Raw genomic sequence first — 25,252 nt, forward strand, 5'->3', positions numbered from 1 at the left:
ACGGAGCCAGGCTGCCGCTGAGCCCAGTCAGGAGAGTGGACTATCACACACACGAAGCTAGCCTGCCGCTGAGCCCAGTCAGGAGAGTGGACTATCACACACACGGAGCCAGGCTGCCGCTGAGCCCAGTCAGGAGAGTGGACTATCACACACACGGAGCTAGCCTGCCGCTGAGCCCAGTCAGGAGAGTGGACTATCACACACACGAAGCTAGGCTGCCGCTGAGCCCAGTCAGGAGAGTGGACTATCACACACACGGAGCTAGCCTGCCGCTGAGCCCTGTCAGGAGAGTGGACTATCACACACATGGAGCTAGCCTGCCGCTGAGCCCAGTCAGGAGAGTGGACTATCACACACACGAAGCTAGCCTGCCGCTGAGCCCAGTCAGGAGAGTGGACTATCACACACACGGAGCTAGCCTGCCGCTGAGCCCTGTCAGGAGAGTGGACTATCACACACACGGAGTTAGGCTGCCGCTGAGCTCCAGGCACAGCAGAAGAACTGCCCACATGACAACACATCATGAGCAAAAAAATAAAAAAAGTAAAAAAATGTCCACTGTGCAAGCCATAGACAGCACTCAAAAGGCTGAGGCAAGACAATCACTACTTCAAGACCTATCTGGGCAACACACTGAAATCCTATCTCAAAAACCAAACCAAACCAAATCAAATTCAGTTACTTTAATTTTATGTTTTATTTACATCTGCTGCTTCTACTACAAAGAGGTGAAATATAGATCAAACATTTAATTATGCCCTTATATTAAAAGAAATAAAACAGTCAGACATTCAAGTGACCCTTCATTTAAATATGAGTGGTTAGTTATAGCTAATACCATCTTCCTCTCTAGTCTTTAAAAAAGGTAGACTGAAGCAAAGGAAAGACATTTAAAAGATATTTACAGTGTTGATGAAACAACACTGCATTGTATCGTATTAGCACAATTATAATGCTTACTGAATAGGAATAGTTTTATTGATTTTCAACATAATCCTGCAAATGATACTTGAGTGGAAAACAAAGCCTCGCAGAACTGGGAAGCGAGCCCCAGAACCAACAGGCAGAGCAGAACGTACACAACATGAGAAAGGCCAGACCTCATTTCATCCACCCGGCTTAAGTGAAACGAAGATATAAACAAACACTGTGGTGGCATTGTTTTCATCTACTGTATTTGATTTTTCAAAAGAAAAACATCCATTTTCCATAGCCAGTTTTCTGTTAGCCAAAAATAATGATAAAAGGCATAGCTTTGTTAAGAACAAACTTACATGAAAAGTACATGGTTTTCTTTTTAAGTGTCTACTATATAGTCTATAACATTTATAATTTTTAAAAAGATTTAACTTAAATTTAACTTTTTTTCTTCTTTCTCACATTTCTCTACCACCTTCAAGTAAAGACTCTTCATATTTTTAGGCATTTAGGTAATATTTAACCTATCTGAACTTCAGATTTCTCATCCGAGCATGAGAAAGTTATTAAAAGGTCTGGCAACATAAATCCCCATCAGATGATTATTATCAGTAGCTTTCTTAGTGATCACAAAGTGATGGCAACTCTCAAGTGTATTTACCCTGCATTTCCTAGTAAAATCCTCGTTTTATTTTGCTTTCTATTTCCCACACTCATGACAGTGTACACAACCTATAAACATGTCCTGTGTCCATGTTAGCTCTTGCGTAATACTATGCCTCTTGGTCAGTGATTGGTTCATAAACAAACACAGACCACTACACAATCAACAAAATATGAGAAGAAGTCTGTTGGAGATATTAAAGGAAAATGTTCACCATTTCTTAAAAAAAAAAAGAAAAGAAAAGAAAAGAAAAACACCTACAAGTGGGCAAGGTGGCACACCACTCAGGAAGCTGAGAGAAGTTGAGAACTGGAAGCCAGCCAGAGTCATCTCAGGAGAAAAAGAGCTACAGAATGATTTTTTTCCTCGTAATGCAGAACTCTAATATAATCCCAAGAAAGAAACCTAAATTGAGGACAATAGAACAAGCAAGGAAAACTAAGCTCTTGCACTCGCCAGAGAGATTCAAACTGAGGCACTTACAATTGATGCACCTCTGAATTATTTATGTGAAATCATGTATATCTTTAACATTAAAGCCAAGCTGCCTTTTTTTTTTTTTTTTGCTATAGTGAACTGAAAGAATGTTGTTATAGATGTTCTTCAACTTATTGGAGTTACAGCTAAATAATCCATTGTACAGTGAAGATATCATGAGTCCAAAAAGAAATGGATACCCCTAACCCTGAGCAACACAGTCTACTGTGGAGCACCAACAGCTGACTCCTAGGAGAAAACTGCTAACAAGGAGCTCGAGCTTGATGCATGACCAGTAGCCCAGCAGAGTCATACCACACATCATTAACCTGAGCAACTTCAAAATATCAAGATTTGTAGAACAATTTCTACTGAATACTGTAAAAAAAACAAACAAAAAAACAAAGTTGAACCACCTTAACTCAGGAATCAGAGTTTAAGAAAATAGTATATTTTGCTAAAATTCCACCAAATTTAAACTATCCTTCTCACCAGGAATGATGGCGCATGCCTGTAATTCCACACTCAGGGAAGCAGAGGCAAGCAGGTCTCTGTCAATTCAAGGCCAGACTGGTCTACAAAGTGAGTCCAGGAGAGCTAAGGCTACACAGAGAAACACTGTCTTGAAAAATCAATAAATAATTTTTTAAAAAAAAAAAAGCTATCCTTCTCTAAATAAAACAAGAGTCTCCATATGAATATCAAAATGTATGAAACAAAGTGCTAACTCTGGTTTTTCAGTGTGAAGCAAGAAACTCATTGCCAATCAGAATCTGTGTTTGACAGTTCTCAAAAACACAGAGAATTCCTGAATACAACTCAGCAAGTATTTACTACATACCATCTATATTTTTAATCCACCAGCCTCTTCCTCAAGAAGCTCCCAGGTCTTGAGGCAAAGAATAATATGCAAATTGTGTGTTTGCTACACCACCAGAGTTAAGGAGAAGAAAACAGAAGAAAAAAGGTGAGAGGGGAATGGAAAGAGGGTAACAGAAAAGGAGAGAGGAAGAAAGAAATAAAAAAGGCTACAGAAAAGAAGTTACTTATCTTTTGGGCTAATCTTGAAATTTAAGCCAGCCATCAGCAGTGGATAAAAAGAGAAGAGATTCTCAAATGGAGAAGAAAGAGGAATTGTGAGCTGCTGAAACTTCTAGAAGCTTAATGACAAGGGCAGACACAAGCCTGCAAAGGCGGTGCTGAGCAAGGCTGGGGTCTTACCCTTACACGTACTCCACGCTGAAAGTGATTACATTTCTGATGAGAAAAGCTACCACAAAGAAACTGATTCTAAATGTAAAATGAAATCTGTGTAGATAAAACAAGTTAGAGAACTAAAAATATGTACAACAAAGAAGAAGTTTATAGAGAGTGAGAGGGACAAAAGAGGGTAATGGGGCTGAAAATGACTACATTATCTGCACGCATGAAACTGTCAAAGGACTGTCAGTAATAATTAGCACACACCTACATGTCTCTTCTACATGAGGGACAATGTCCTGGACCCAGTAAATGCATTCTTTCCATTCATTAGGATTCAAAGTCAAGTCTCACTGCAAATCTGAATATGCTTCCTGAATATGCATACTCTCCCATTCAGAGTAGACACTCTGAGCTAAAAATCCACTGGAGGCTCTAATTAAAGTCTCCAACTCTACAATAGTCAGCTTGTACATTTTCTAAGTAACTATGCAGTGCTTTCTACCAGCCAGCACTCACTTTAGATATTTTAATCAACAGAAACTAATACCTACATATCAATAAAGGTACTCCACCAGATACGAACAAATTCTGAAACTACAAGAAAATTTTTGGTGGTGTGTTGCATGTTAGGCTGGGTCACACTATAACTCACTAATGAGAACTACGACACATATTCAATAAAAAGGTAGTAAAAATGCAAGCATAGTCTTGACATTTTACATTTTATATGCCTCCAGTTTCTCTCCAATTCACCAACAGCCATTAAGTGCAGAGTTGGTTTATATGGAAAACATGTGAATTATCATTATGCCTTTCTGACTCATCTCTTAGAAGAAGCAGCTTATTTTATCCAGTTTCAGTTCCGAGAGTCTTGCTAATTAATGTACAGGGCTGGGTGTGCTCTACAAGGCTTGATAAACACATTACTACATTAGCACAATAAGCCTCTGGCAGTAGGTTTACGTGCCTCTGGCTCAAGCCGTAACCTGTTAAAGTATTCATTTAGTGCTCCTAGAAACACCCAAAGTCACATCTTTTTACTTTCACTACCATCAAACACAATGAGGACACAGAACAGGGTAGGAAGTTGTACATGATGGAGACTGTAGATGTGGCACTGTTGGGAAGACCATTCGGCCCACTGGAATGTCACCAGTATCTTCGGAGCGCTTGGAAATGAGATAAATTCCTCAGGACTTACCTCAACACTTGCCAGGTCATATTCTGAACTTTAAACAAAACCTCCAGGTGGCTTATACGTATTTTAAGTTTGAGAAACGATAATGCTAAAATTCAAAGTTATAACCGAGAAACTGTTATAAGAATATACAATTAAGATTACTATCCCTGGAAAAGTGAGACGGCTCAGCAGCACATGCCCAGCAACTTGAGTTCGATCCCTAGAGTCCATGAGGAAAGAAAATAATTGACTCTAGAACACAAACACTCACACACACACACACACACACACACACACACACACACATCTATATGCATGCAGACATCATATATGTGTAGCACATGATAATAATAAATAAACTAAGGCCAGAGAGATGGCTTAGAGAGTTAGAGGCACTCGCCATGAAAACTGACAAGATTAGTCTGCTCCCCAGAACCCTCAGAATAGGAGAGAACCAGTTCTTACAAGTTGTCCTCTGACCTCCACACATACACTGAAGCACATGTACCCCTCAAAAAGAAAAATGAATAATAAAATAAATTTTCAACACTTTAATTTCCAAGCCAGTGGCAAACCACCTGCAAGGTCAGCTTTCAGAATTTAAAACAAGAGGATCACAAGTTCAAAGGCAACATGTACTACACACTGAGACGCTATCTCAAAAAATAAAATCAAACAAAACAGAACAATGGCTACCTCAAAGAACTTAGGAATAGAAAACCCAAACTTGAAGATCCATACACTAAGTATTTGAAAACTAAAGCCCAAAGTGTCCCTAGACATTGGTTTTTCATAATGGCTTGCCATCATCAGACATACTAGATACGTTCTTCAGCAATTGATGAGTTAAGTTATACCATGTACAGCTTTCACAGCAACAAATTATCAATTTACAAAATTCCAAGTCAACACATAGTGCCTCACAGTCATTTTATCTGGCAAGAATACAAAGTACAAAGAAATCTGAAATAACATACTGGAAATATTTGATTTATGTTAAACACCAGTATGGAATTCAAACATGCTCAACCAAGCCCTACTCCTGGCCAACCAACTCACTGATTGGCTTACATACACTGCTCCACTAAATTTAATATTTAAATTTTTAAAAGATTTTTCTGTGTATTTTTTAAGTAAAACTTACTTTAAGTAAATTTCCTGAACTAAACAACTTCCACCACCACAACAGAACAATACCAAAAATGGCCCTGTGCTATAAAAGGCACTGGTTGTACTGAGCGAAATTCTCTCTAACAAGAACCTTCTATGGACGAACCAAGAAGGCTAAGCCACCACGTCCAGCAGTCCAGTACGGGCCACGAAGCAGCGTGTCAGAGAGAAACTGTTTTCCTGCTCCTTTTGATGGGATACGCTTTCAAGTCAGGAAATTAGAAACAGGTGTGCCAGAGGGCACACACATCCTCGATCCACACTGAAAAACACGCGTTTTCAATTTTCAAACATGAAAGGGACTCCTGTTGAATGAAAGAAGAAATGAAAACGCAGCTCCGTTTCTGCTAACCATATGAAGAGAGCTTAGAAGGTCCTTGACAAGTCGCTCAACTTAGTCCTTCTCCAACTGACAGCAGGTACTTGACAATAGGAAGGCAGAAGTATTCCTTCAAGTGAGGCCAAGCAAAGGGGGAAAGGAACGAAGGACCACAGCCTTGGCATTTTAACCCATCGCTTGATCTCATTCTCTGTTTTTCCCATTTCTTCACCTTGAGTTTTAAAATTAGAAGTCTGTTCTTTCACAAAACAACAACAAAGCAATGCAAACTAAGTAATTACTTAGAAAAAAAAAGAAAAACCAAACATCAAAAACACAAACAAACAACAACAAAAAAACCCCTTCAGGCCGAGCGTAATCCAGGCCTACAGTCTCAGAGAAACTGGAGTCCTGAGCTGCACTAGAGCTCAAAGCAGCACTGCAGTAGTGTGAATGCAATGCACAGCAAAACTAAGGAAAGGGCAACTGTTTCGATGGGACTGGGGGAAGGTACAAAACACACTAATGGTGGCAACAACAGGTACAACCCAAGTTGTCAGGTGCAGCAAAGAGGCCTGAAAGTATTGTAGTACATATTCCCATATAAATGAATCCAATGTAGAGCCAGGCACAGTGGCGCACACTTTAACCCCAGCATTTGGAAGGCTGAGACAGAGGGATCTCTGTGAGTTTGAGGCCAGTGTGGTCTATACAATTAAGCTCCAGACAGCCAGGAGTACAGAGAGACCCTGTCTCAAAATTAAAATAAAATATAGAAAATAAGAAAAACAACTAAAATAATGACTTCAAGTCTCAACAGTTCCTTGATGTTTGGCCTTGCAGGGTGGCAGAGATGGAGGAAGAACCAGGAAGATTAAGTAACTAGTCCACTTGTACAAAACATTCTGAGAACAACTGGGTTTTGTTACCAAAAGTGTCTGTGACATACAGAGGGCAAAAGCTAAACAATGATGGCCACTAAAAAGGAAGCTGATTGCCTTTCTACCTCCCCAAAAGAGCAGCTGTGGCACTGGCAGACACCTCAGCATCTGTCAACTGGATCTTGCTATAGGTCGAATTGTCCACTTCTGACAATGACCCCATGAACAGTTTTAGAGCACAGTCCCTCAAACATCCCTCATGTGGGCAGGGGAGGGACAAGGATGGTTGTGAAACTAGGAAAACTCTCCTACCTCTTAAGGATGGACACTCCAGTCAGTAGCTCAATTTAAACATACAATGTTTCCAATGTACACAGTTCTAAAATCCCATCTCCCTTTGTACTTACCCAGGCAAATGATAGCCACGGCCCTCCCAGGTCTCAGATTTCTAAGACTGCCATAAAAACAAAGGGTCTAGACAATCAGAAAGCAATGGGCTCCAAAACAAAGACCAGGTAACCGTTTTTCTTCACCCCCAAACTCTTTAGAAGCAGGCAGATCCCCAGCTATCTCACCCCCAACTCCAGCAGGCATTCCCTGGAAACCTACCAGCCACGCCTGCCTGAGAAGCAAGCTGGCCACCAGAGCAGGTAAGCGAACTTCAGATCTTCACTCTCCCTGCTCTCCTCAAGCGCAATCCCCCAGGGTCATGCCGCCCAGCTCTGTAGCAGACTACGTGTTGTGGCGTCTCCTTGCTCTCTGCTCCCATTACCAGGGAACTAGACAGATCCTGAGGACATTCTGCTCCCCTCTCCCCTGTAGACCTCCTCAGCCCTGATTCCTAGGCCATCTCCATTCCTAAGTGTCAGCTCCCAATAACCTGGAAACACACTGTACACAGAACTGCCAGTGGCCAACTATCGTCAACCCAGAAGCATTCTGTACCAGGCAATACACAGCTACCACACCCTGAAACCAGAGGAGGCAACAGAAACCAAGGACAAAGACCCTATATCAGCACCTTCAATTACAAACATCCAAAACCCAACCGCCTAGACAGCAGCATAAAAGCACAATCAAAAGCAGCCAGGATAACATGTAGCTACTGAAGCCTAGGAACCAACCACAGTTAGCTCTGAGAAATGCAATATGGCTGAAACACAAGACAAAAACCTTACATGAAATTTCTTTTTTGGATATGATAGAGGTCCTTGTGCTGGCTAGATTTATGTCAATATGACAAAAAAAGAGTAGACATTCAAGAGGAAGAAACCTTGATCAAGAAAATGCCTCCATATGAGCCAGGCTGTAGAGCATTTTCTGCATCAGTGATTGATGGGGGAGGGCCCAGCCCACTGTGGGTGGTGTGACCCCAGGGCTGCTCATCCTGCGATCTATAAGAAACAAACTGACAAAGCCAGTAAGCAGCACCCTATACAGCTCCTGCTTCAGCTCCCGCCTCCAGATTCCTGCCCTGTTTGAGTTCCTGTCCTTGCTACCTTCATGATGAACAGTGCTGTGGAAATGTAAGCCAAATAAATAAATTCTTTCTTTGCCAATTTGGGTTTTGGCTATAGTGTTTCACTGTAGCAATAGAAACCTTAACTAAGACAGTCCTTAAATTGTAAATGAATAAATCCTTAAAGAAATCTATGAAAACACAAATAGTGGGGGAAAATGAATAAACCCCAAAGAAATAAGGGAAACAACTATCTTGGGGTAACTTTAACCAAGGAGGTAAAAAATTTGAATGATAAAAACTTTAAAACATTTAGAATGAAATTGAAAGAAGATATCAAAAGACAGATCTCCCATACTCATGGACCAGTAGGATGAAAATACAGTAAAATTGGCCATCCTACCAAAAGCATTCCACAGATTCATTTCAATCATCATCAAAATTCAAACACAATTCTTTATAGATCTTAAAAAGACAATTTTCATTTTCAGATGGAAACAAAGAAAAAACAACAAAACAACAAAAACCAGAATAGCTAAAACAATCCTAAATAATAAAAAAAATTGAAGATTTCACTACCCACGACTACAAATTGTACTACAAAGCTATAATAATATAAACAGTATGGCACTGGTGGAAAAACAGGCATGTTGTTCGGTAGAATTGAGTTGGACACCCAAAAGTAAATCCACATGCCTATGGATACCTAATATGTGTGTTCTATGTATAACATATAGACTATATAATAATATAATATATGATAAATATGAAAATATATTCCATATAACATAGAATATATAATAAATTATATGTGAAATAAAGTCAATGGGAACCAAGCTACAATCCATAGAATCACAGAGGTTAGGTATAAAATAAGGGAGTGTGACAGAGGAACAGACAGATTGCTCTAGGGAAGGGAAATAGAATACATAGCTATTGCAAGTTGAGGGCGGTGGGCTGAAATGGGAGGAACAAGTGGAAAAGAGGAGGTAACAGGAATACAGGGAAAAAGAGCTAAAATTGAAGGGCACTTGAGTAGTACGGAAATACAGTAGAGGCTTCCTAAAATACACAGATATATGAGAGCAATCTAGGTGAAGGCACCAAAATGGGGAGACAAGAGTTCCATCTGGAGATCTCTTGTCATAAAATGAAGCTTCCAGTATCAGGAATTGGTTACATCTAATTGATTTGTCAGCCAAAGGGGTCCCATGGGAACCCCAAACACCAGGCTGTTTTTGAGACCACAGGTTGCTCTCCACAAATTAACAGTAAGGCCCTATTGCTGAAGACAACACCTTCACAACTCATTGACCTTCTCATTGAGAAGTTAAGTTGAGCAGGTGGCTATCTAGAGTAGTGGTTCTCCTTTGGTAAATCATATCTCCGAAAATATTTACAATACAATTCAGAACTAGCAAAATTACACTTGTAAAGGTAGCAATGAAAATAATTTTATGGTTGGGGTTACCACAACATAAAGAGATGTACTGAAGGTTCACGGCACCTGACCTACAGCCTTTACCCTATGAGCACACTAGAAGGCACTCTGCAGGCTATCAAAGGAGAAACATAAACACCAACCTAGTTCCAAGCCCTTTGGTCTGTAATGGTGTCCTATCTACAAGACATGCGAGTGGATGAAACCCATAACTGATACCACTTAGGTGATTAAATAGCCGAGGGACCCAAGAGAAAACCAAACATTACTGTTCTACAGAACAAACAGAAATAAAATGACTCCTGCTGAGATTCTGCTACACTCCTAGAACAGGGCCTTGCTCAGCCAATATCAGAGAAGCTCCCTCCTGCAGCAGCTGGGAACAAATATAGAGAGCCACAACCAGACACTATGGAGAGAGTGAGAAGCCTTGGAGCACCTGGACCTTAATAGGATGTCTCTATCAATCCCTCCCCCTAAAGCTCAGGGAACCCTACAGGAGAAGAGGAGTTAAGAGTAAAAGAGCCAGACGGAATGGAGACACCAGGAGAACTAGGCCCCTAATCAACAAAATGGATACACATGAGTTCATAGAGACTAAGGCATGGGCTTGCACCAGATGAGGTCCTTGAGTTGAAAGGGGAATCCCCCATTTTGGTGCCTGCATTTAGATTGCCCTTATATACGTATCTATCTTAGGAATCTCTTACTGTATTAAGTTTCCATGGTACTCCTCAAATGCCCCTTAATTTTAGCTGTTTCAACCCCCATATTCCCTCTTACTTCCCACTCCCTGCTTGTTCCTCCTATTCCAGCCTCAATCCCTAACCAATAAGCTCTCTCCATTGACAATGACTTGTAAATGAAAGTTAAGTTTTAGCTATGAGAATCTTGCTGGGGAATGCTGTTTTCTTACTCTGTGTAAAGCTGTAGGACAGGCAGTCAAGAGATGCCAATCCACCCACAGCTCTCCTCTTCTCATAAGCCTGAGTAACTACTTCAAAAAATTACAAGTTGCTTATTTTCATTTTAAAAGATGACAATGATTAAAAAAACTTTTTAATAACTCATCGATTCTGAATGTGCCTTTTTCATATTTAAAAAATCCTGATTAGACACAAGAGTTCACATCTGTATTCTTTAGCACTCAAGAATGGAAGCAGGCAAATCAAAGCTCAAGGCCAGTTTTGCCTACCTGAAACTCATGTCTCAAAAAAAACTCTATAAGCTATAGCACTTTTTCTCAATACAGCAGTTCTCATTTGTTTTCTGTCTGTTATGCACCATGTGAAAATTAGATGTGCTCATTCTGTTTGTGCTTGCACTGTGTTCAAAGGATTAGTGCGATATAGGATTTAAGTTTAAAAATGATTGTAAACATAAGGCCCAGAATGGGGAGTGAAATTATCCCCAGTGATGCAAACCCTGATCACTGAAGGAACACCCCCAGTTCCTTATTTTCCTATGAGGTAATAGCTGTGTGTTAAATGAAGTATAAACACTCAGTTAGTAATATGTGTGTTTCTATTAACAGCATTAAATAATAGTGTACTTTATAAAGATGTGGCAAACAGTAAACTCAGATATACACTGCGGATCTCTTCTATGTCAACTGACAGCAATGGCCCGTAATTACTGTTGTGTTATTAACAAGGAGCAATTACAACTACTAACTCTGGCCAAGAACTAAGGTGACTGTGCTGTTCCTTCCCTAGTGCTGCAGAATCCCATAATTCCAACACATTTGTCAGAGTTTGCAAGAGCAGTTCCTGTCACATACACACCCCTACTCATTCCTCCCCACCCAGTGATGAGAACAAGATGCTGGAGTTTATTCCTCAGGCTAATAACCAAATTGCCTGTCTGGCCTTGGGAGAGCCCTAGCCAGACCATAACTAACTATTTTTTTTTTTCTCTGCTTTTCAATTATCACCTTCCAAGATACATAAACCCAAAACACTGGCCAGGTCTCTGGATTTTCTACAATAGCCAAGGCACATGTCTTTTTTATTCTGGACAAACAATTGCAAAATTCTGTGGTCCACCTTTCCTATGTCTTGGACACCCAACTCTGCCATGTGTTTCCATCATCAGCCTCATAACAAGAGTCCCAGGGAAAAATAAGAATGGAGCAAAAATGGTCCTACAGAAAGGAGGAACAGAAATCTGCTTTATCAACCTCCAGTTCTGGCATTTAATCCTGTACCTTGCTGCATGTCCCCACTCAAATGATTCTGGATGCTGCGAACAAGAACCAAGGCCGGCAGGAGACACAAAGTGGAGAGCAGAGAGGAAAGGGGAGCTTGCAAAGAGCCTGATGGTGCAATTCTACCTTTACCTGCCTTAGCAATCTACTAAGCAGGATCAAATTCATGATGTATGTTCTTGCTCTAATTTCCACACCACAAGTTTTTCAAAAACAAGGTTTTATTGGTGAGTAGATAATCCCAAAGGAATTGAATCTCTTTCACAAAGTAACACAGTTAGACAGACTCTCACGACTATTCCAAATATCCAGATATGAGGACAGCACCAAAACAATGAACTAACTCGGTGACGATGACATGGGCTAACACCAAAGCAAACACAACAGATGGTATTGAGAGCTATATGGACAAAGAAAAATGAAACTGTTCAGACTTCAGTTTGTTCACATAATTTTCTAAAGACAGAGGACTACATATATTAGCTAATTTTTGACATTGTATGAAACACTTTTTAATGTGCCATGAAGACTGTATTGAAAATTAATGTGATAGAGCCCCTTCTCTGGCTATTCCCTTACCTGCCTAATGAACCTGGGACACAGCCAGCAGGGGTGAGCTGCAGTTTGTCCCACATGGCCTACCATCCCAAAGAACCCTGTAGGGGGCCCCAGCAACATTCTGCTCAGAGCCTCCTCTGCCTAGTCCCTACCTGTCTGATCCACCTGGGGCACAGGCAGCAGAGCCAGCAGGAGGCCTACAGGACCCCTGGAACATTCAGGTCTGCCTGAGGCACAGCTACTGGAGGTGAGCAGAGGACACTTCCCTGAGCTCCACTGTAGGCCCAAGGCTCTGGTTGACTCCCTGAAAAGTCCTGCATCAGGAACAATTGGCTAACACCAATGACAGCCAGATGGCTAAAGAACACAATCAACTAGAGCCAGCGGAATATGGCACCACCACCAGAGGCCAGCTATCCTTTTACAAGTCCTGGGATACCTCAGAAAAACAGAAGCACAAGAAGATGGCCTTAAATCCAGCCTTATAAAGATGAGAGAGGCCTTTAAAGAGGAAACTAATGAGTCCTTTAAAGGAATACAGGAAAATGCAATCAAACAGGTAGAGGCCTTTAAATGAATAAACCCCTTAAAGAAATACAGAAAAGCAAAATTAAACAGCTGAGAAAAATTAATAAAGCTGTTCAAGACTTGAAAAAGGAAAGAGAAACAATAAAACAACAGAGAATCCTGGAGATTAAGAAAAGTTGATCAAATCATGGTCTTGTCAATTACTAGTCTACTTTTATCACAAGAATATACATCTTAGGTGCAGCTGATAGATATAATTCTATAGAAAGATAAGGTAGGATAGTTAGATAAGGTCTTCAAAAACCTCAGAGACGTGCAGAACATGTTTTTATTATTTTAAAGACTCACTAACAATGAGACATATTAATTCCTGACAACACCCAGCCTAACTCAAAGAAAGTGATGAGCATCAAAGAACCTCCTTATGGAGATGGCTTCAAATGTGGCAAACAAGCCACTGGGCAAAATGTTCTCGTTTCTACCACAGATAGAATTCTGTCTAAAAAAGGGGCAAGTTCATTTCCCTCAGCACTCCCTCTCCTATCCTATTCCCTCTCTTCCAGCACTTCCTCTGTCTATTCTATTGTTTCTTCTCAGTGAGATTCTAGAATCCTATTTTGGCCCCTCCTTTGGGTCTGTGCATTGTAGTATGGTTATCTTGTACCATATGGCTAAAATCTGCTTGTAAGTGAGTATATACCATGCGTTTTTGTTGTTTTTTTTTTTTTTCTGCACCTCATTTTAAAACTAGATTATTTGGTTTATTGATGTTTACTTTCTTGAATTCTTTATATATTTAGGATATTAGTGCCTTGTCAGATGTAGGGTTGAAGAAGACCCTTTCCCAATCTGTAGGTTGCCATTTTGTTCTGTTGACAGTGTCCTTTGCTTTAAGGAAATGAGTGTGAGGATAAGATGTGGGTATTGGGGTGGAGAAGACAGAGGCTTACAAAAATAAGAGAAACCATGGGCACGGGATCTCTGAGGCAACCTGGAGAGCTAAGACAGAGTAGGCTCCTGGGAGGAAATGGGAGTGACTCTAACTGAGACCCATAGTAGTAGGGGACATGGAGACTAGTGAGGCCAGCCTTCTTTCCAGAAGGGACTCTTAGTGGAGGTAGGGGAACACCAACCACAAAACCTTCCACCCAAAAATTAGCCTGACTACAAGATTTGCAGGGATAAAAATAGACCAGAGATTGAGGAAATGTCTAACCAATGCTTGTCCACACCATGGGAGAGAGGCAACTCCTGAAACTATTAAGGACACTGTGCTATGCTTGCAGATGGGAGCCTCGCAAAGTTGTCCATTGAGAGGTTCCACGCAGCTGTGAATCAAAACAGATACTGAGAATCACAGCCAAACTTTGAGAGGAGCACAGAAAGCCTCGTGGAAGGGTGAGAGGAAATGTATAAGGACACAGAGGCAACAGGAACTCCACAAGAAGATCAGCAGAGCCAACTAACCTGAGCCTAGGGGGACTTTCTGGGAGACTGAAACACTAACTAAGGACCACATATGAACTGGATCTAGGCCTTCTACACATATGGACACACTGTGCTGCTTGGCCTCGTGTGTGTCTCCTAGTAAGGGGAGAGGAGGCTCTTTCTGACAAGAACTTTCTTGCATGCTTTTCTATCACTTCCCCCTTGTGGGGCTGCATTGCCAGGCCATCTTGGTAGAGGACGTACTCAGTCCTAATGTAATTTGCTGTACTGGAATGAGTGCGGGGAGGCTCTCCTCTTCTGAAGGGTAGGGGAGGCAGGATACAGGGAAGAAGGAGGGAGATGGGACCAGGAGGAGAGGAGGGATAAGTCTACAACTGGGATGTAAAGTGAATAAATAATTAATATTTAAAAAAAAAAGGGGGGGGGCAAGCTTAGATGCAGGCCGAGTCAACAGTGAAACTCTACCTAGACAGAGTAATAAGCAAGTCCTCAATAGTTCCTACCTCAAATATGCATGTCAGATATATTGGGCTAGAAGGCTGAAGAAAATGCTCCAACATTATTGAGAGTTTTGGGTGACTATTCAGGCAGTAAACTTGTCTCTGTCATCTTCTCATTTGGGAAGCTACTAACCTACACTCCCATCATACTCAGGTAATCAAGTTTATTCCTTCTCAAGTCTCTGATGGAGTTGAAAACCAGGTAGCTTAGTTTTACTATGAAGCTTAGTTGTTTAGGGGTTAAGAGGCTTTTAGGTCTAAACAGATGTTTTAAGTTGATAATGACAGGATATGATGGAGACTGATTTACATTCAGAATTTTAGATGTACCAAGATAGGAAAGATGTCTTCTTCAAGGCTGTCAAATACAAATAGCCAAAACACTAAGAATGTAACATTTATATAATTCTTGATTGTGCCATGGTTCTTCTTGTTATAGGTAGTATAGTGTCTATATGTGTAATAATATAAATATGTATGTAAAAAATAATAAATGTTTAATAAAAAAAACCAACAACAGAAAAAATACTAAAAAAAGAGAACAGAAACAACAGATGCAAACTTCACCAGGCATGGTGGCAAATGCCTTTAATCCCAGCACTAAGGAGACAGAGGCAGGAGGACTTCTGTGAGTTCTAGGCCAGCCTGGTCTACAAATCAAGTCCAGGACAGCCAAGGATACACAGAGAAACCCTGTCTCGAAAAACAAACCAAACCAAAACCAAACAAACAGACGCAAGCTTCACCAACAGAATTCAAAAGATGGAAGAGAGAATCTTGGGCATGGAAGGTACAATAGAAGAAGTAAATATAACAGTCAAAGAAAGCATTACATCTAAAAAAGAATTCTGACACAAAAATTCTAGGAAATCGAGGATACTAAGAATAATAGGAATAGAAGGTTAAGAGTCCTACCTCCAAGGGCCATAAAATGTTTTCAACAAGATCACAGAAGAAAAGTTTCCAACCTAAAAGAAGAAATGCCGAAAAAAAAACCAAACGAACAAAAACCAAACCAAAACAAACAAACAAACAAAAAAAGCACACAGAACACCAATTAGATTGCACCAGAAGAGAGTTTGATTATTTCCTCCATTTACTCCTCTTGGGTGTTTTTTTTTTTTTTTTAAATTGTTGTTCTTGTTTGTTTTGTTTTATTTTTTTCTTCTTGAGCTTTCCAGTGTGTTTTTTAAATTGCTAGTATAGGATCTCTCCACTTTCTTTAAGGCACTTAGTGCTCTGAATTTTCCTCTTGGTACTCACTGCTCTCATTGTGTCCTACATATTGTGTCTTTGTTTTCTTTGAATTCTAAGAAGTCTTTAATTTCTTTATTTCCTCCCTGACCCAGTGGTCATTAAGTAGAAAGTTGTTCAGTTTCTACGACTTTGTAGGTGTTCTGTTGTTGGTGTTGAAGTCCAGCTTGAATGCATGGTGGTTGGATAAAATACGAGGTGTTATTTCAATTTTTTTGTATCTGTTGAGGCTTGTTTTGAGGCCAACTATGTGGTCAATTTTGTAGATGGTTCTGTGAGGTGCTGAGAAGAAGGTATATTATTTTGTGTTTGGATGGAATGTTCTATAGATTCATTTGATTCATTATATTGGTTAGTTTCATTATTTCTCTGTTGAGTTTCTGTCTTGATGACCTATCTATTGCCAACCTAGACTACGCTATCTAGCAAAGCTCTAAATCATGAGAGATGGAGAAAACAAGATATTCCAGGACAAAACCAAATTTAAACAGTATCCACAAATCCAGCCCTACAGAAGATATAAGAAGGAAAACTCCAGCCCAACAAAACATAGGAAATAAATAACTTTACACCAGGAAAATCATTGGTCATTAATATCTCTCAAGATAATAGACTCAATTCCCCAATAAAAAGTCACAGGCTAACAGAATGGAAGCAAAAGCAAGATACATCTTTCTGCTGCATACAAGAAACACAACTCAGCAAAAAGATAGACATTACCTCAGAGTAAAGGGCTGGAAAAAGGTTTTCCAAACAAATGGACCCAAGAAACAAGCTGGAGTAGCCATAATAATGTTTAATAAAATAGACCTTCAACTAAAATTAATCAAAAGAGATAGGAAAGGACATTTCATACTCATCAAATGAAAAATCCACCAAGATTACATCAATTCTGAACATCTATACCCTAAATGCAAGGGCACCCATATTCATAAAAGAAGCATTACTAAAGCTCAAATCACACATTGAGTCTCACACATTAATAATAGGAAACTTCAACACGCCTAGTGTAGAGCCAGTTTCAAGTAAAGAAAAGCTCAGGTCCAGTCATGGTAGTACATGCCTTTAATCCCAGTACTCAGGAGACAGAGGCGTGCAGATCTCTGAGTTCCAGTCAGTGCTGTTCAGGCAGTTCAGTTGAGTCAGGGAGTTGAAAGGCAGGGCCGTGGAGCTGAGTTTGTGGCAGTTCAGACTGTGGAATTCAGAGACAGTTCTTAGAGGAAGCTTTTACTGAGAGGTTAAAGAGAGAACAAGACGGACACGGGTGGAGCCAGAGAATGAGAAGGAGCCAGAAGATTACAACAGATTGCTAGAGTTAGTTTGAGGTTAAGAAGAACAATTCAGAGGCTGAGAGAGAAGCCAGATTGAATAAGTCAGCTAGGAGAGGAGTTTGAGCCAGAACAGCTGAGTTGAACCAACCAGCAAGAGTTCATAAAAAAACTAAAAAGGGTGAACTTATTAAGCAATAAGTCTCAGAGGCTGAAAACATTCTAGATGTAGATTAGATTGTACGAAGTCTAGAAGCTTCCAAGAGTAGGCCTAGGTTAGCAGACACAGGCAGTAAGCCTCACAGACAACAATTGAATCAGGTGAATAAAAGTTACTTTAACATTGGGATGTTTTCAATTCATTATTAATTTGGATATCAACTTTGCCTAACAGCCTAATAACTCACAATCATATTTTCTTTCTCATACAAAGAAAGGAGAATCCAACCCCACGACTGTTTCCAAGAGGAAGAAAATCCTATAAAGGTAGCTGAAATGAAGCAGGTCAAAGAAAAAAGAAATTTCAAACTCAAGGCCACCAAGTTTTATGCTTTAATGGGCAATTTCTGTATTATAGATGTTTTGTACAGAAAATGTCCATGATAGCCATGATTTCTGTTTTGAAGAATTGGACTTAACTGTGCAGAAACATGAAAGATTAAAAAAAAATAAAAGAGGAAGAGGAAGACAGCAACCAGGAGACACTGACTGGGCAAAGTGGGTGACCCTGTAATAGTCAGCAGACAGGTGCCAGCCAGAGAATGTGTGGGGAGAGGTCTCAGGCAGAGCATCTCCTGGGTGGCTCCTCCTGGGTCTTCAATGGCATAGATAAACTGTCGTTGCATCTTTTATTTTGAGAAGGTACTTGGGAATTATTTAGGTTTTTCTTTTTATCTTATTTACTCTCTTTGCATTCAAAAGGACACCACACTATCTTCCTTTTGGGCTGTTTTAGCATTCTCTATTCCCTTTCTAACATGCGTAGGGAACCACCCCATTCCAGGTGAAGGGATCTGAGAGGACACTCTGAGTAAACACACTTGGGTATGAAGTGGGGAAGGCACAGTCCAGCCTTCAACAAAACAAAGTATAAAATGTCAAAACCTTTTATATAAAATGCTAATTTAAAATAAAAATATGAGAACCCACATCTCATAAAACTAAGGTGGACTAAACACATGGGAAGACTGAAGAACTACACCAGGAGTCGTCTTCTTGTGTACACATATGCACATGTGAGCACACATGGAGAAAACACAAGAAATAGTTTGTACTATCAGAAAGAGCTCATCAGTGAGTTCAAGCAGCTTATGATAATTTACTAGTACATTGTAAATTATGGTAGATCACAGAATGATAATACAGCAGGGAGCATGAGCAATCTATTGTATTACACAACAAACACCAATGTGGTCAGAAACTGAAGCGTCAAAAGAAAGGAAGGAAGATACGTCTGTGTTGCATGGATCTGATAGAAGCCTGCGCTGTTTGGAAAACCAACAGAACTGGCGCCTGAGAGACACATGGGAAGGAGAGAGCCCACATTCACCTTGTCCACCAGGAGCATCACCAGATAAAAAGAAAAGGCTTCAAGGAAACATGGTGCCAAGTATTATAAAAACCTGGAAACAGGCTAATACTCTGCCCAATAAATTCCCACACCACTATTTCCCATCCCTACAGCACACAGAAACACACACACACACACACACACACGCTCACACATAGACACAAATTCCACACTGGACATGCTCATTCTATTTCAATCATAGCTAAGTGATAAACTTTCTTAAAACACATGCAAAAAGTATTCTGTCTTTTGTTAAAAGAATAGTCTGAGGAAACGTTACAGGTACATATTCTGAAGCACGTCATGCAAGTTTTATGTCAACTTCTTACTCAAGAGATTAAATGATAATTTTTTGAAATACTTTGCTGCTTTGACACTACTTGTTATATGAATATGACTATCATGGGTCATTAGATATTAAAATATAATTTAGTTATAGATAATAGCAGGGTTGTCATGATAAAGTTTGCAAAGCCTTTATAATAGAAAATTAAGCAATCTTTAAAACTTCCCCAATATTAATGATATTTTTCATGCATCAGTACTCTCATAAATGTTTGTCCCAAAATACTGGTTTTAATTATTAAATGACTGACAGTGTTGTAGTCATGAAAAGTGGCCATGAAAGCAGCAAATACCTGAGGTACTCACAGCTGTAGAGTAGGGGCTATGAGCTCCAGTATTTTCAGCCCAGCAGCCACATCCATAAAGAGCAGCCTAGGAAAACAGAAAATAGATGCACATGACATGTCATAATATTACATGTAATTATCAGTTTTTAATAAAAGATCAAAGTTATATCCATCTAATAACAGTGTATTAATGATACACAAAATAGACAACAAAGTATAAAGAGTCAAAACTTTTATATAAAATGCTAATTTAAAATAAAAATATGAGAACTCACATCTCATAAAAATAAGGTGGACTAAACACAATGGGAAGACTGAAGAACTACACCAGGAGTCGTCTTCTTATGTACACATGCGTACATGTGAGCACACATGAAGAAAACATAAGAAATAGTTTGTACTATCAGAAGCTGCTTAAAAACTATGCAAATAATAAGTTTTAAAGCTCTCAAGGCTGCATCTTCTATTTCTAGATATGCAATGTGTTACTGTTAACCACACTCTCACTCTGCTATGCCAAGGACACCTGAACTCATTCTTTCTACCTAACTGTATTTCTGACTAACCTTTCCCTGTCCCCTTCACTCTGCTCTCCCTAGTAGCTAGTCATATTTAATAAATCAATATGCACATAAATCAAGCCATAGTACGTCTCATGACTACATAGACATTATATGTCATTCAAAAATTAATAGGGCTAAGGAGATGGCTCAGTGGATGAAGCATTGGCCATCCAAGCATACGGACCAGAATCTAGATCACAAAGCCTACATAAAAAGCCAGGCACGCATGACAGTCACCTGTAATCCGAGAACTGGAGAGTCAGAAATAACCCCTGGAGCTAGCTGGTTAGCTTGGCCAGCCAGAATCAGGACGCAGAGATTATAGGTCTCTGGCATCAGCTGCCATATTATTATGCTCATTTTATAGACAACAATAGTCCTGAGACAGTGCATGATCTGTCAGATCATCACGTAATTTTACTACCTCAAAAAAGCAGGAAGCTTTTAAATATTTTTTAAAGGCTTACTTAAAATGTCTGATTTTACCCAGAGTTGAATAATAGCAGCATAAAGTATATTGTTGTTGCTGCTGCTGCTGTTATTACATTATTTGTTAGTACCTGATCCTAACTGATTTCAGATGGGGAAGAATGGAGACAGCTTTAGGCCATGGAATAAAGGAATTTTCGTAAAGAGAAGAAAAAGTGGGTGAGCATTACTGTTCATCCTTCTTGGGAGATTTCATTTGACAGTCTCTGGGTTGCTTCTCAAAAAAGATAGGAGAAAGATTTTGGTTTTTAATAAAAAAACAGGACCCGAATGGCCACTGTTAAATGTTTGGAGTGCTTTTGAAGGGAGTTATGCTGTTTGTAGACGAGAACCAGGGCGTAGATGGAAGTTCTATCAGTAGATATTTGTACTGTCCCACAAAGAGCTATGCATCAGTTAGAAGGGCTCATAGGGTAACATGTGCCTAAGTAAGGCGGTGAGTTCTCATAACAGAGACTGACAGTGGCTTCATAAACATTCCTCCTGGGTAGCGTACTGGAGTGACTAAGGTCTAAGGACATTAAAACTAAATAAATAGATAGATAGATAAATAAATGGCAGAACGCCGCAGAAAGTTGACATTTTATCTGAGCACTCTGTTCTGCCAATGTATAAGCAGTGACACCTATTGCTATTATTCCTGGGAAGTGTGATGTGCAATTTAAACACTATTTCAATCTTCTAGAACATGGTAAGGTATGGGCTGCAACCTTTCATCTTCCAGAACTTAGAAACCAGCAAAGACTAGGGATGATTTTCTCATATCCCAGCTATAAACGGTAATGATTACACACTAAAGCAAGCTAATTCTATTTTAAATTAAATTTTATAATCTGCTTTCTATTGAATATCTACAGCAAGTATGCTAATTTTAAAAATAATGCATTTGTGCATTTACAATACATTGAAATGTGTCTCGGTGCTGCACTTTTACTTAGCCGTTGACAGGCTGGGTTTTGTGCTTCAGTCTTGCCTCTCATTCGGTGCTTTGTATCTAACCCTGACTCACGATGTCTCCTTTACCCAGCAACTTAATACAACTTAGCAGTTGTGTTTTCCTGTAAGCACCGTTGATTTCTCCACTCCATGTCTTCTTATGACATTTTAGCTCTCACAGTTCTATTTTTAAACAAGCCAAGTGGAGCAAGTTAATGCATAAATTTCCCAAAGTCTCATGGATGGTGGCAGAATGGCTTCAAAACTTCAGGATAGTTCTGCTGCTGTTATTATTATTTACCCAAACAAAATAAAAAACTGAGAAAGGAAGGAATTACGAAGTAATGGAGGCAACTCTGCTGGCCTTCCTTATGCTCTCTACCAGGGTATCCATACAGTTCCATCATGTGGGAAAACATGATGGAACAAATGCTTTCATAAAGTACTACATATGTGGCAAGTAATCACTCCCCATAAATTTTCTCCATGGTACACAAAATCAGTTATTATTACCATCCACTTCCCAGCAGTGTCAGACTATAAGAAACCTGTGTACATCAAGGGCTGACTGGGGAATACCACGGGGAGCCTTACAAAGGTATCTACCACAAATCAGTCTGCTCTAAGAATCTCTAACAACCATAACCAAAACCACAGTGACACTGATTGCTCTTCAGTGTGAGAGGTATACACCTGACGAGCTTCGTTCCAAATGTAAGACAAGATCCAAATACTGAGTTTTAAATAAAATCCTCACAACCACTTTAAAAGACTATATAGAGTGTCCCAGTTTACAAATATTTGCTAAGGTCATAAGAAATGTTCAAAATCAGAATATAATACCCACTGCCCTTAGATATCAAATTCATCATTAAGTTTCCTTCTCATTAGAGAAGACTGAAGGTTGAAAACGCATATTGAAAAGAGTTGTGCATGAGAACTAAGAATTAGCCAGCTTTGCATAGGTTGGAACCTCTTCTCTCCTAGACTCTTGTCTGGGCTGCGAGGGCGGCTAGAGAGCTTAGCTACTCTGTAAGTGCTAAAGCCAGAGGAGAGACACAGCATGCCAAAATGTCACTGTGCCTTAAATGAAGAGAACAAAAACATGACTCTAAAGCCATGCTCACACTTAAAAGGCAATGGGCAGTCGTCAGGGGGTGCCAGCTCCTAGAGAGTGATATTTACTGCTTAGGATGGAAATCAATACACATTTATTGAATGTCTACTACAAACCAAGAGAGAGCAACCCAGGCTGCTGAGAGCAGGGGAGGTGGGGTTACTGGGTATAAAACTTAGCAAGAGCCCTGTTACCATGAGATGACTCTTTAAAGAAATAATACTAAGAAAGAATTTTGTTCTTCATCTACAAAAAAATGTTAGGGCTGGAAAGATGGCTCAGAGGATAAGAGCACTGGTTACTCTTCCAAAGGTCCTGAGTTCAATTCCCAACAACCACATGGAGGCTCACAACCATCTATAGTTGAGATCTGGTGCCCTCTTCTGGTGTATACGTGTTTAAGCAGGCAGAACATTGCATACATAATAAATAAATCTTAAAAAAAAAAAAAGTAAGTAAATGTTAAAGAACAAGGATTTTCACTTTTCCTAAGGAGTTAAATAGTTGTGCTTACATAGAATGTGATTTTTTTTTCAAGAGTTTAAGAAACTCACAACTCGGGAGGCAAAGGCAGGCGGATCGCTTTGAGTTTGAGGCCAGCCTGGTCTACAAAGAAGGCCAGGACAGCCAAGGCTACACAGAGAAACCCTGTCGCAAAACAAACAAAAAAAAACAAAAAAGCAACAAAAAAAAAAAAAAAAAAAGACTTAAAAAAGAAACCCCACAAACCCTTACCTGCCCAACTCTCCCTGGATGTTTCAAGGCCAAGCCTCCACTGGAGACAGCAGCAGCAACATTCCCTTCATGATCGACCACCACAGCACCCACTGTGTCCAGAGTGCCAGTGTCATTTTCCTGTGGAATAAAGGAACATGAGTGTTCACTAGGGAGGGTAAGAGACACCTAGAGATGGCTGCACAGCATGGTGTTCACCAGGGAGGGTGTGAGACACCCAGACATGACTGCACAGTGAGCATAGTGTTCACCAGGGAGGGTGTAATCATAATTTAAAAATCTGAACTAATCCTTAAGAGCAACATTTATAACTCATTTCTTTATCATTTTATTGTTTATATATATATAATTATAGAGTGTTCTGCCTGCATGTGTGCTGGCGTGCCAGAAGAGGACACCAGATCACATTATAGATGGTTATAAACCACCACCACGTGGTTGCTGGGAATTGAACTCAGGACCTCTGGAAGAGCAGACAGCGCTCTTAATCACTAAGCCACCTCTCCAGCCCGCTTGTTTTTTTTCTTAATCTCAACAATCAAATACGTAACTGAGAGTGTGTGTGTGAAAAGAACTGTGATCTAAACAAGCCAATAAATGCGGCCATACATGTTTTTAAAGATTACAGCAGACTTGGAAGAGTTCTGCATTCAGAAAGGTAAAGAGTGGCATTCACCATCTTGAAGCACAGGTGCTAGATTCCTCCCATCAATCCCTTGCATAGGAGACCCTTCATGACATGGTCCTTTTCTGTTATTAATATGCCTGGCAACTGGTGACACAAGCCTGTATATTACTACAAAGAATCCTTCTGTCTCTGTGCCTTCTCACCAGACCCCACATATTAAGGATTTGAAATTTAGTAATGATGAGCAACTGTCTCCCACCACAAATGTTTCCTGGTCATCCATGCCAAGAAGACAAATTACTAGATAAGAGCAGAATTAAAAGAAGCATGGGAAAAAATTCTTATCCTTATTTAAAAGTAAAGTTAGTATAGGTTGTTAGGTCAATAGCAGTCATGGTAGTATTCTTGGGCTAGAGCAAGGTTTTCAAAATATATGCCAAGCCCAGGCATGAATGAAAGAGCCAAACATAGCCCCAGGTTCACAAGAGTCGCTCATGAGAGTAGCTAGCTACCCCATCGTTGTTGCGTGATAATCAGACTATTGAGCAAAACTTCATTTGTAGTGAGAAATCCATCAGTGCAGTAAGAGGTAGAGTGACACATAAAGGCATCACAAATATGTCTGTGATCCTGGAGCCATCTCAGCTAAACAGCTGAAGGAAGCTTTCCAATATTAAAAGTAGAATGCAAACAAAAGCTTTCTTTAAAATAAATTGGAAGGTTAGGAATAGAATGTATCACAAAAGTCTTGTTCTAAATATGGTACAGGAAAGAGTTACATGTTTCTATTTCTAACTCAAAGTCCTAACATCCCTCTAGTGTAATGAAACAATGGCCGATACTACTGACTTTGGCAGAAAAGTTCCAAGATTTCTCATCTCATACTTGAAGGAAGAAAAAACAATGGAACCATATATCTCATCCCAGAATACTACAGTTTTTCGCATGGGCAGGAACATAACTTTCAAGGACAATTTTAGGCTCAACCATCAACTCCCTGAGTAGGGCATCTAGTCCCTGTGTACCACTTGACTTGACTTGACATCTACTTATGGTTTGAGTGTATCTGCATTATGTGCACAGGAAATGAGAGGTGACTGGACAGTC

At 39.9% G+C, this 25,252-nt stretch overlaps 1 protein-coding gene across 12 annotated transcripts in view; it reads right to left on the reverse strand.

The window, feature by feature from the left end:
• Positions 1-25,252, reverse strand: part of Tasp1 (taspase 1) — a 234,226-nt gene that overhangs the window by 102,976 nt on the left and 105,998 nt on the right. For 11 of the 12 annotated variants that reach the window (XM_051144739.1, XM_051144735.1, XM_051144738.1 and 8 more), the window contains 2 exons: positions 23,518-23,637; positions 19,684-19,762 (listed from right to left, as the gene is read on the reverse strand). In XM_051144739.1, the coding sequence (XP_051000696.1) occupies positions 19,684-19,762; positions 23,518-23,637 (199 nt within the window). The remainder of the gene's footprint in view (positions 1-19,683; positions 19,763-23,517; positions 23,638-25,252) is intronic. The other variant, XR_007830524.1, reaches the window with a different exon arrangement.

The sequence above is a fragment of the Acomys russatus genome, chromosome 4 (genome assembly GCF_903995435.1).
Source record: "Acomys russatus chromosome 4, mAcoRus1.1, whole genome shotgun sequence".
Classification (NCBI taxonomy): Eukaryota; Metazoa; Chordata; class Mammalia; order Rodentia; family Muridae; genus Acomys; species Acomys russatus.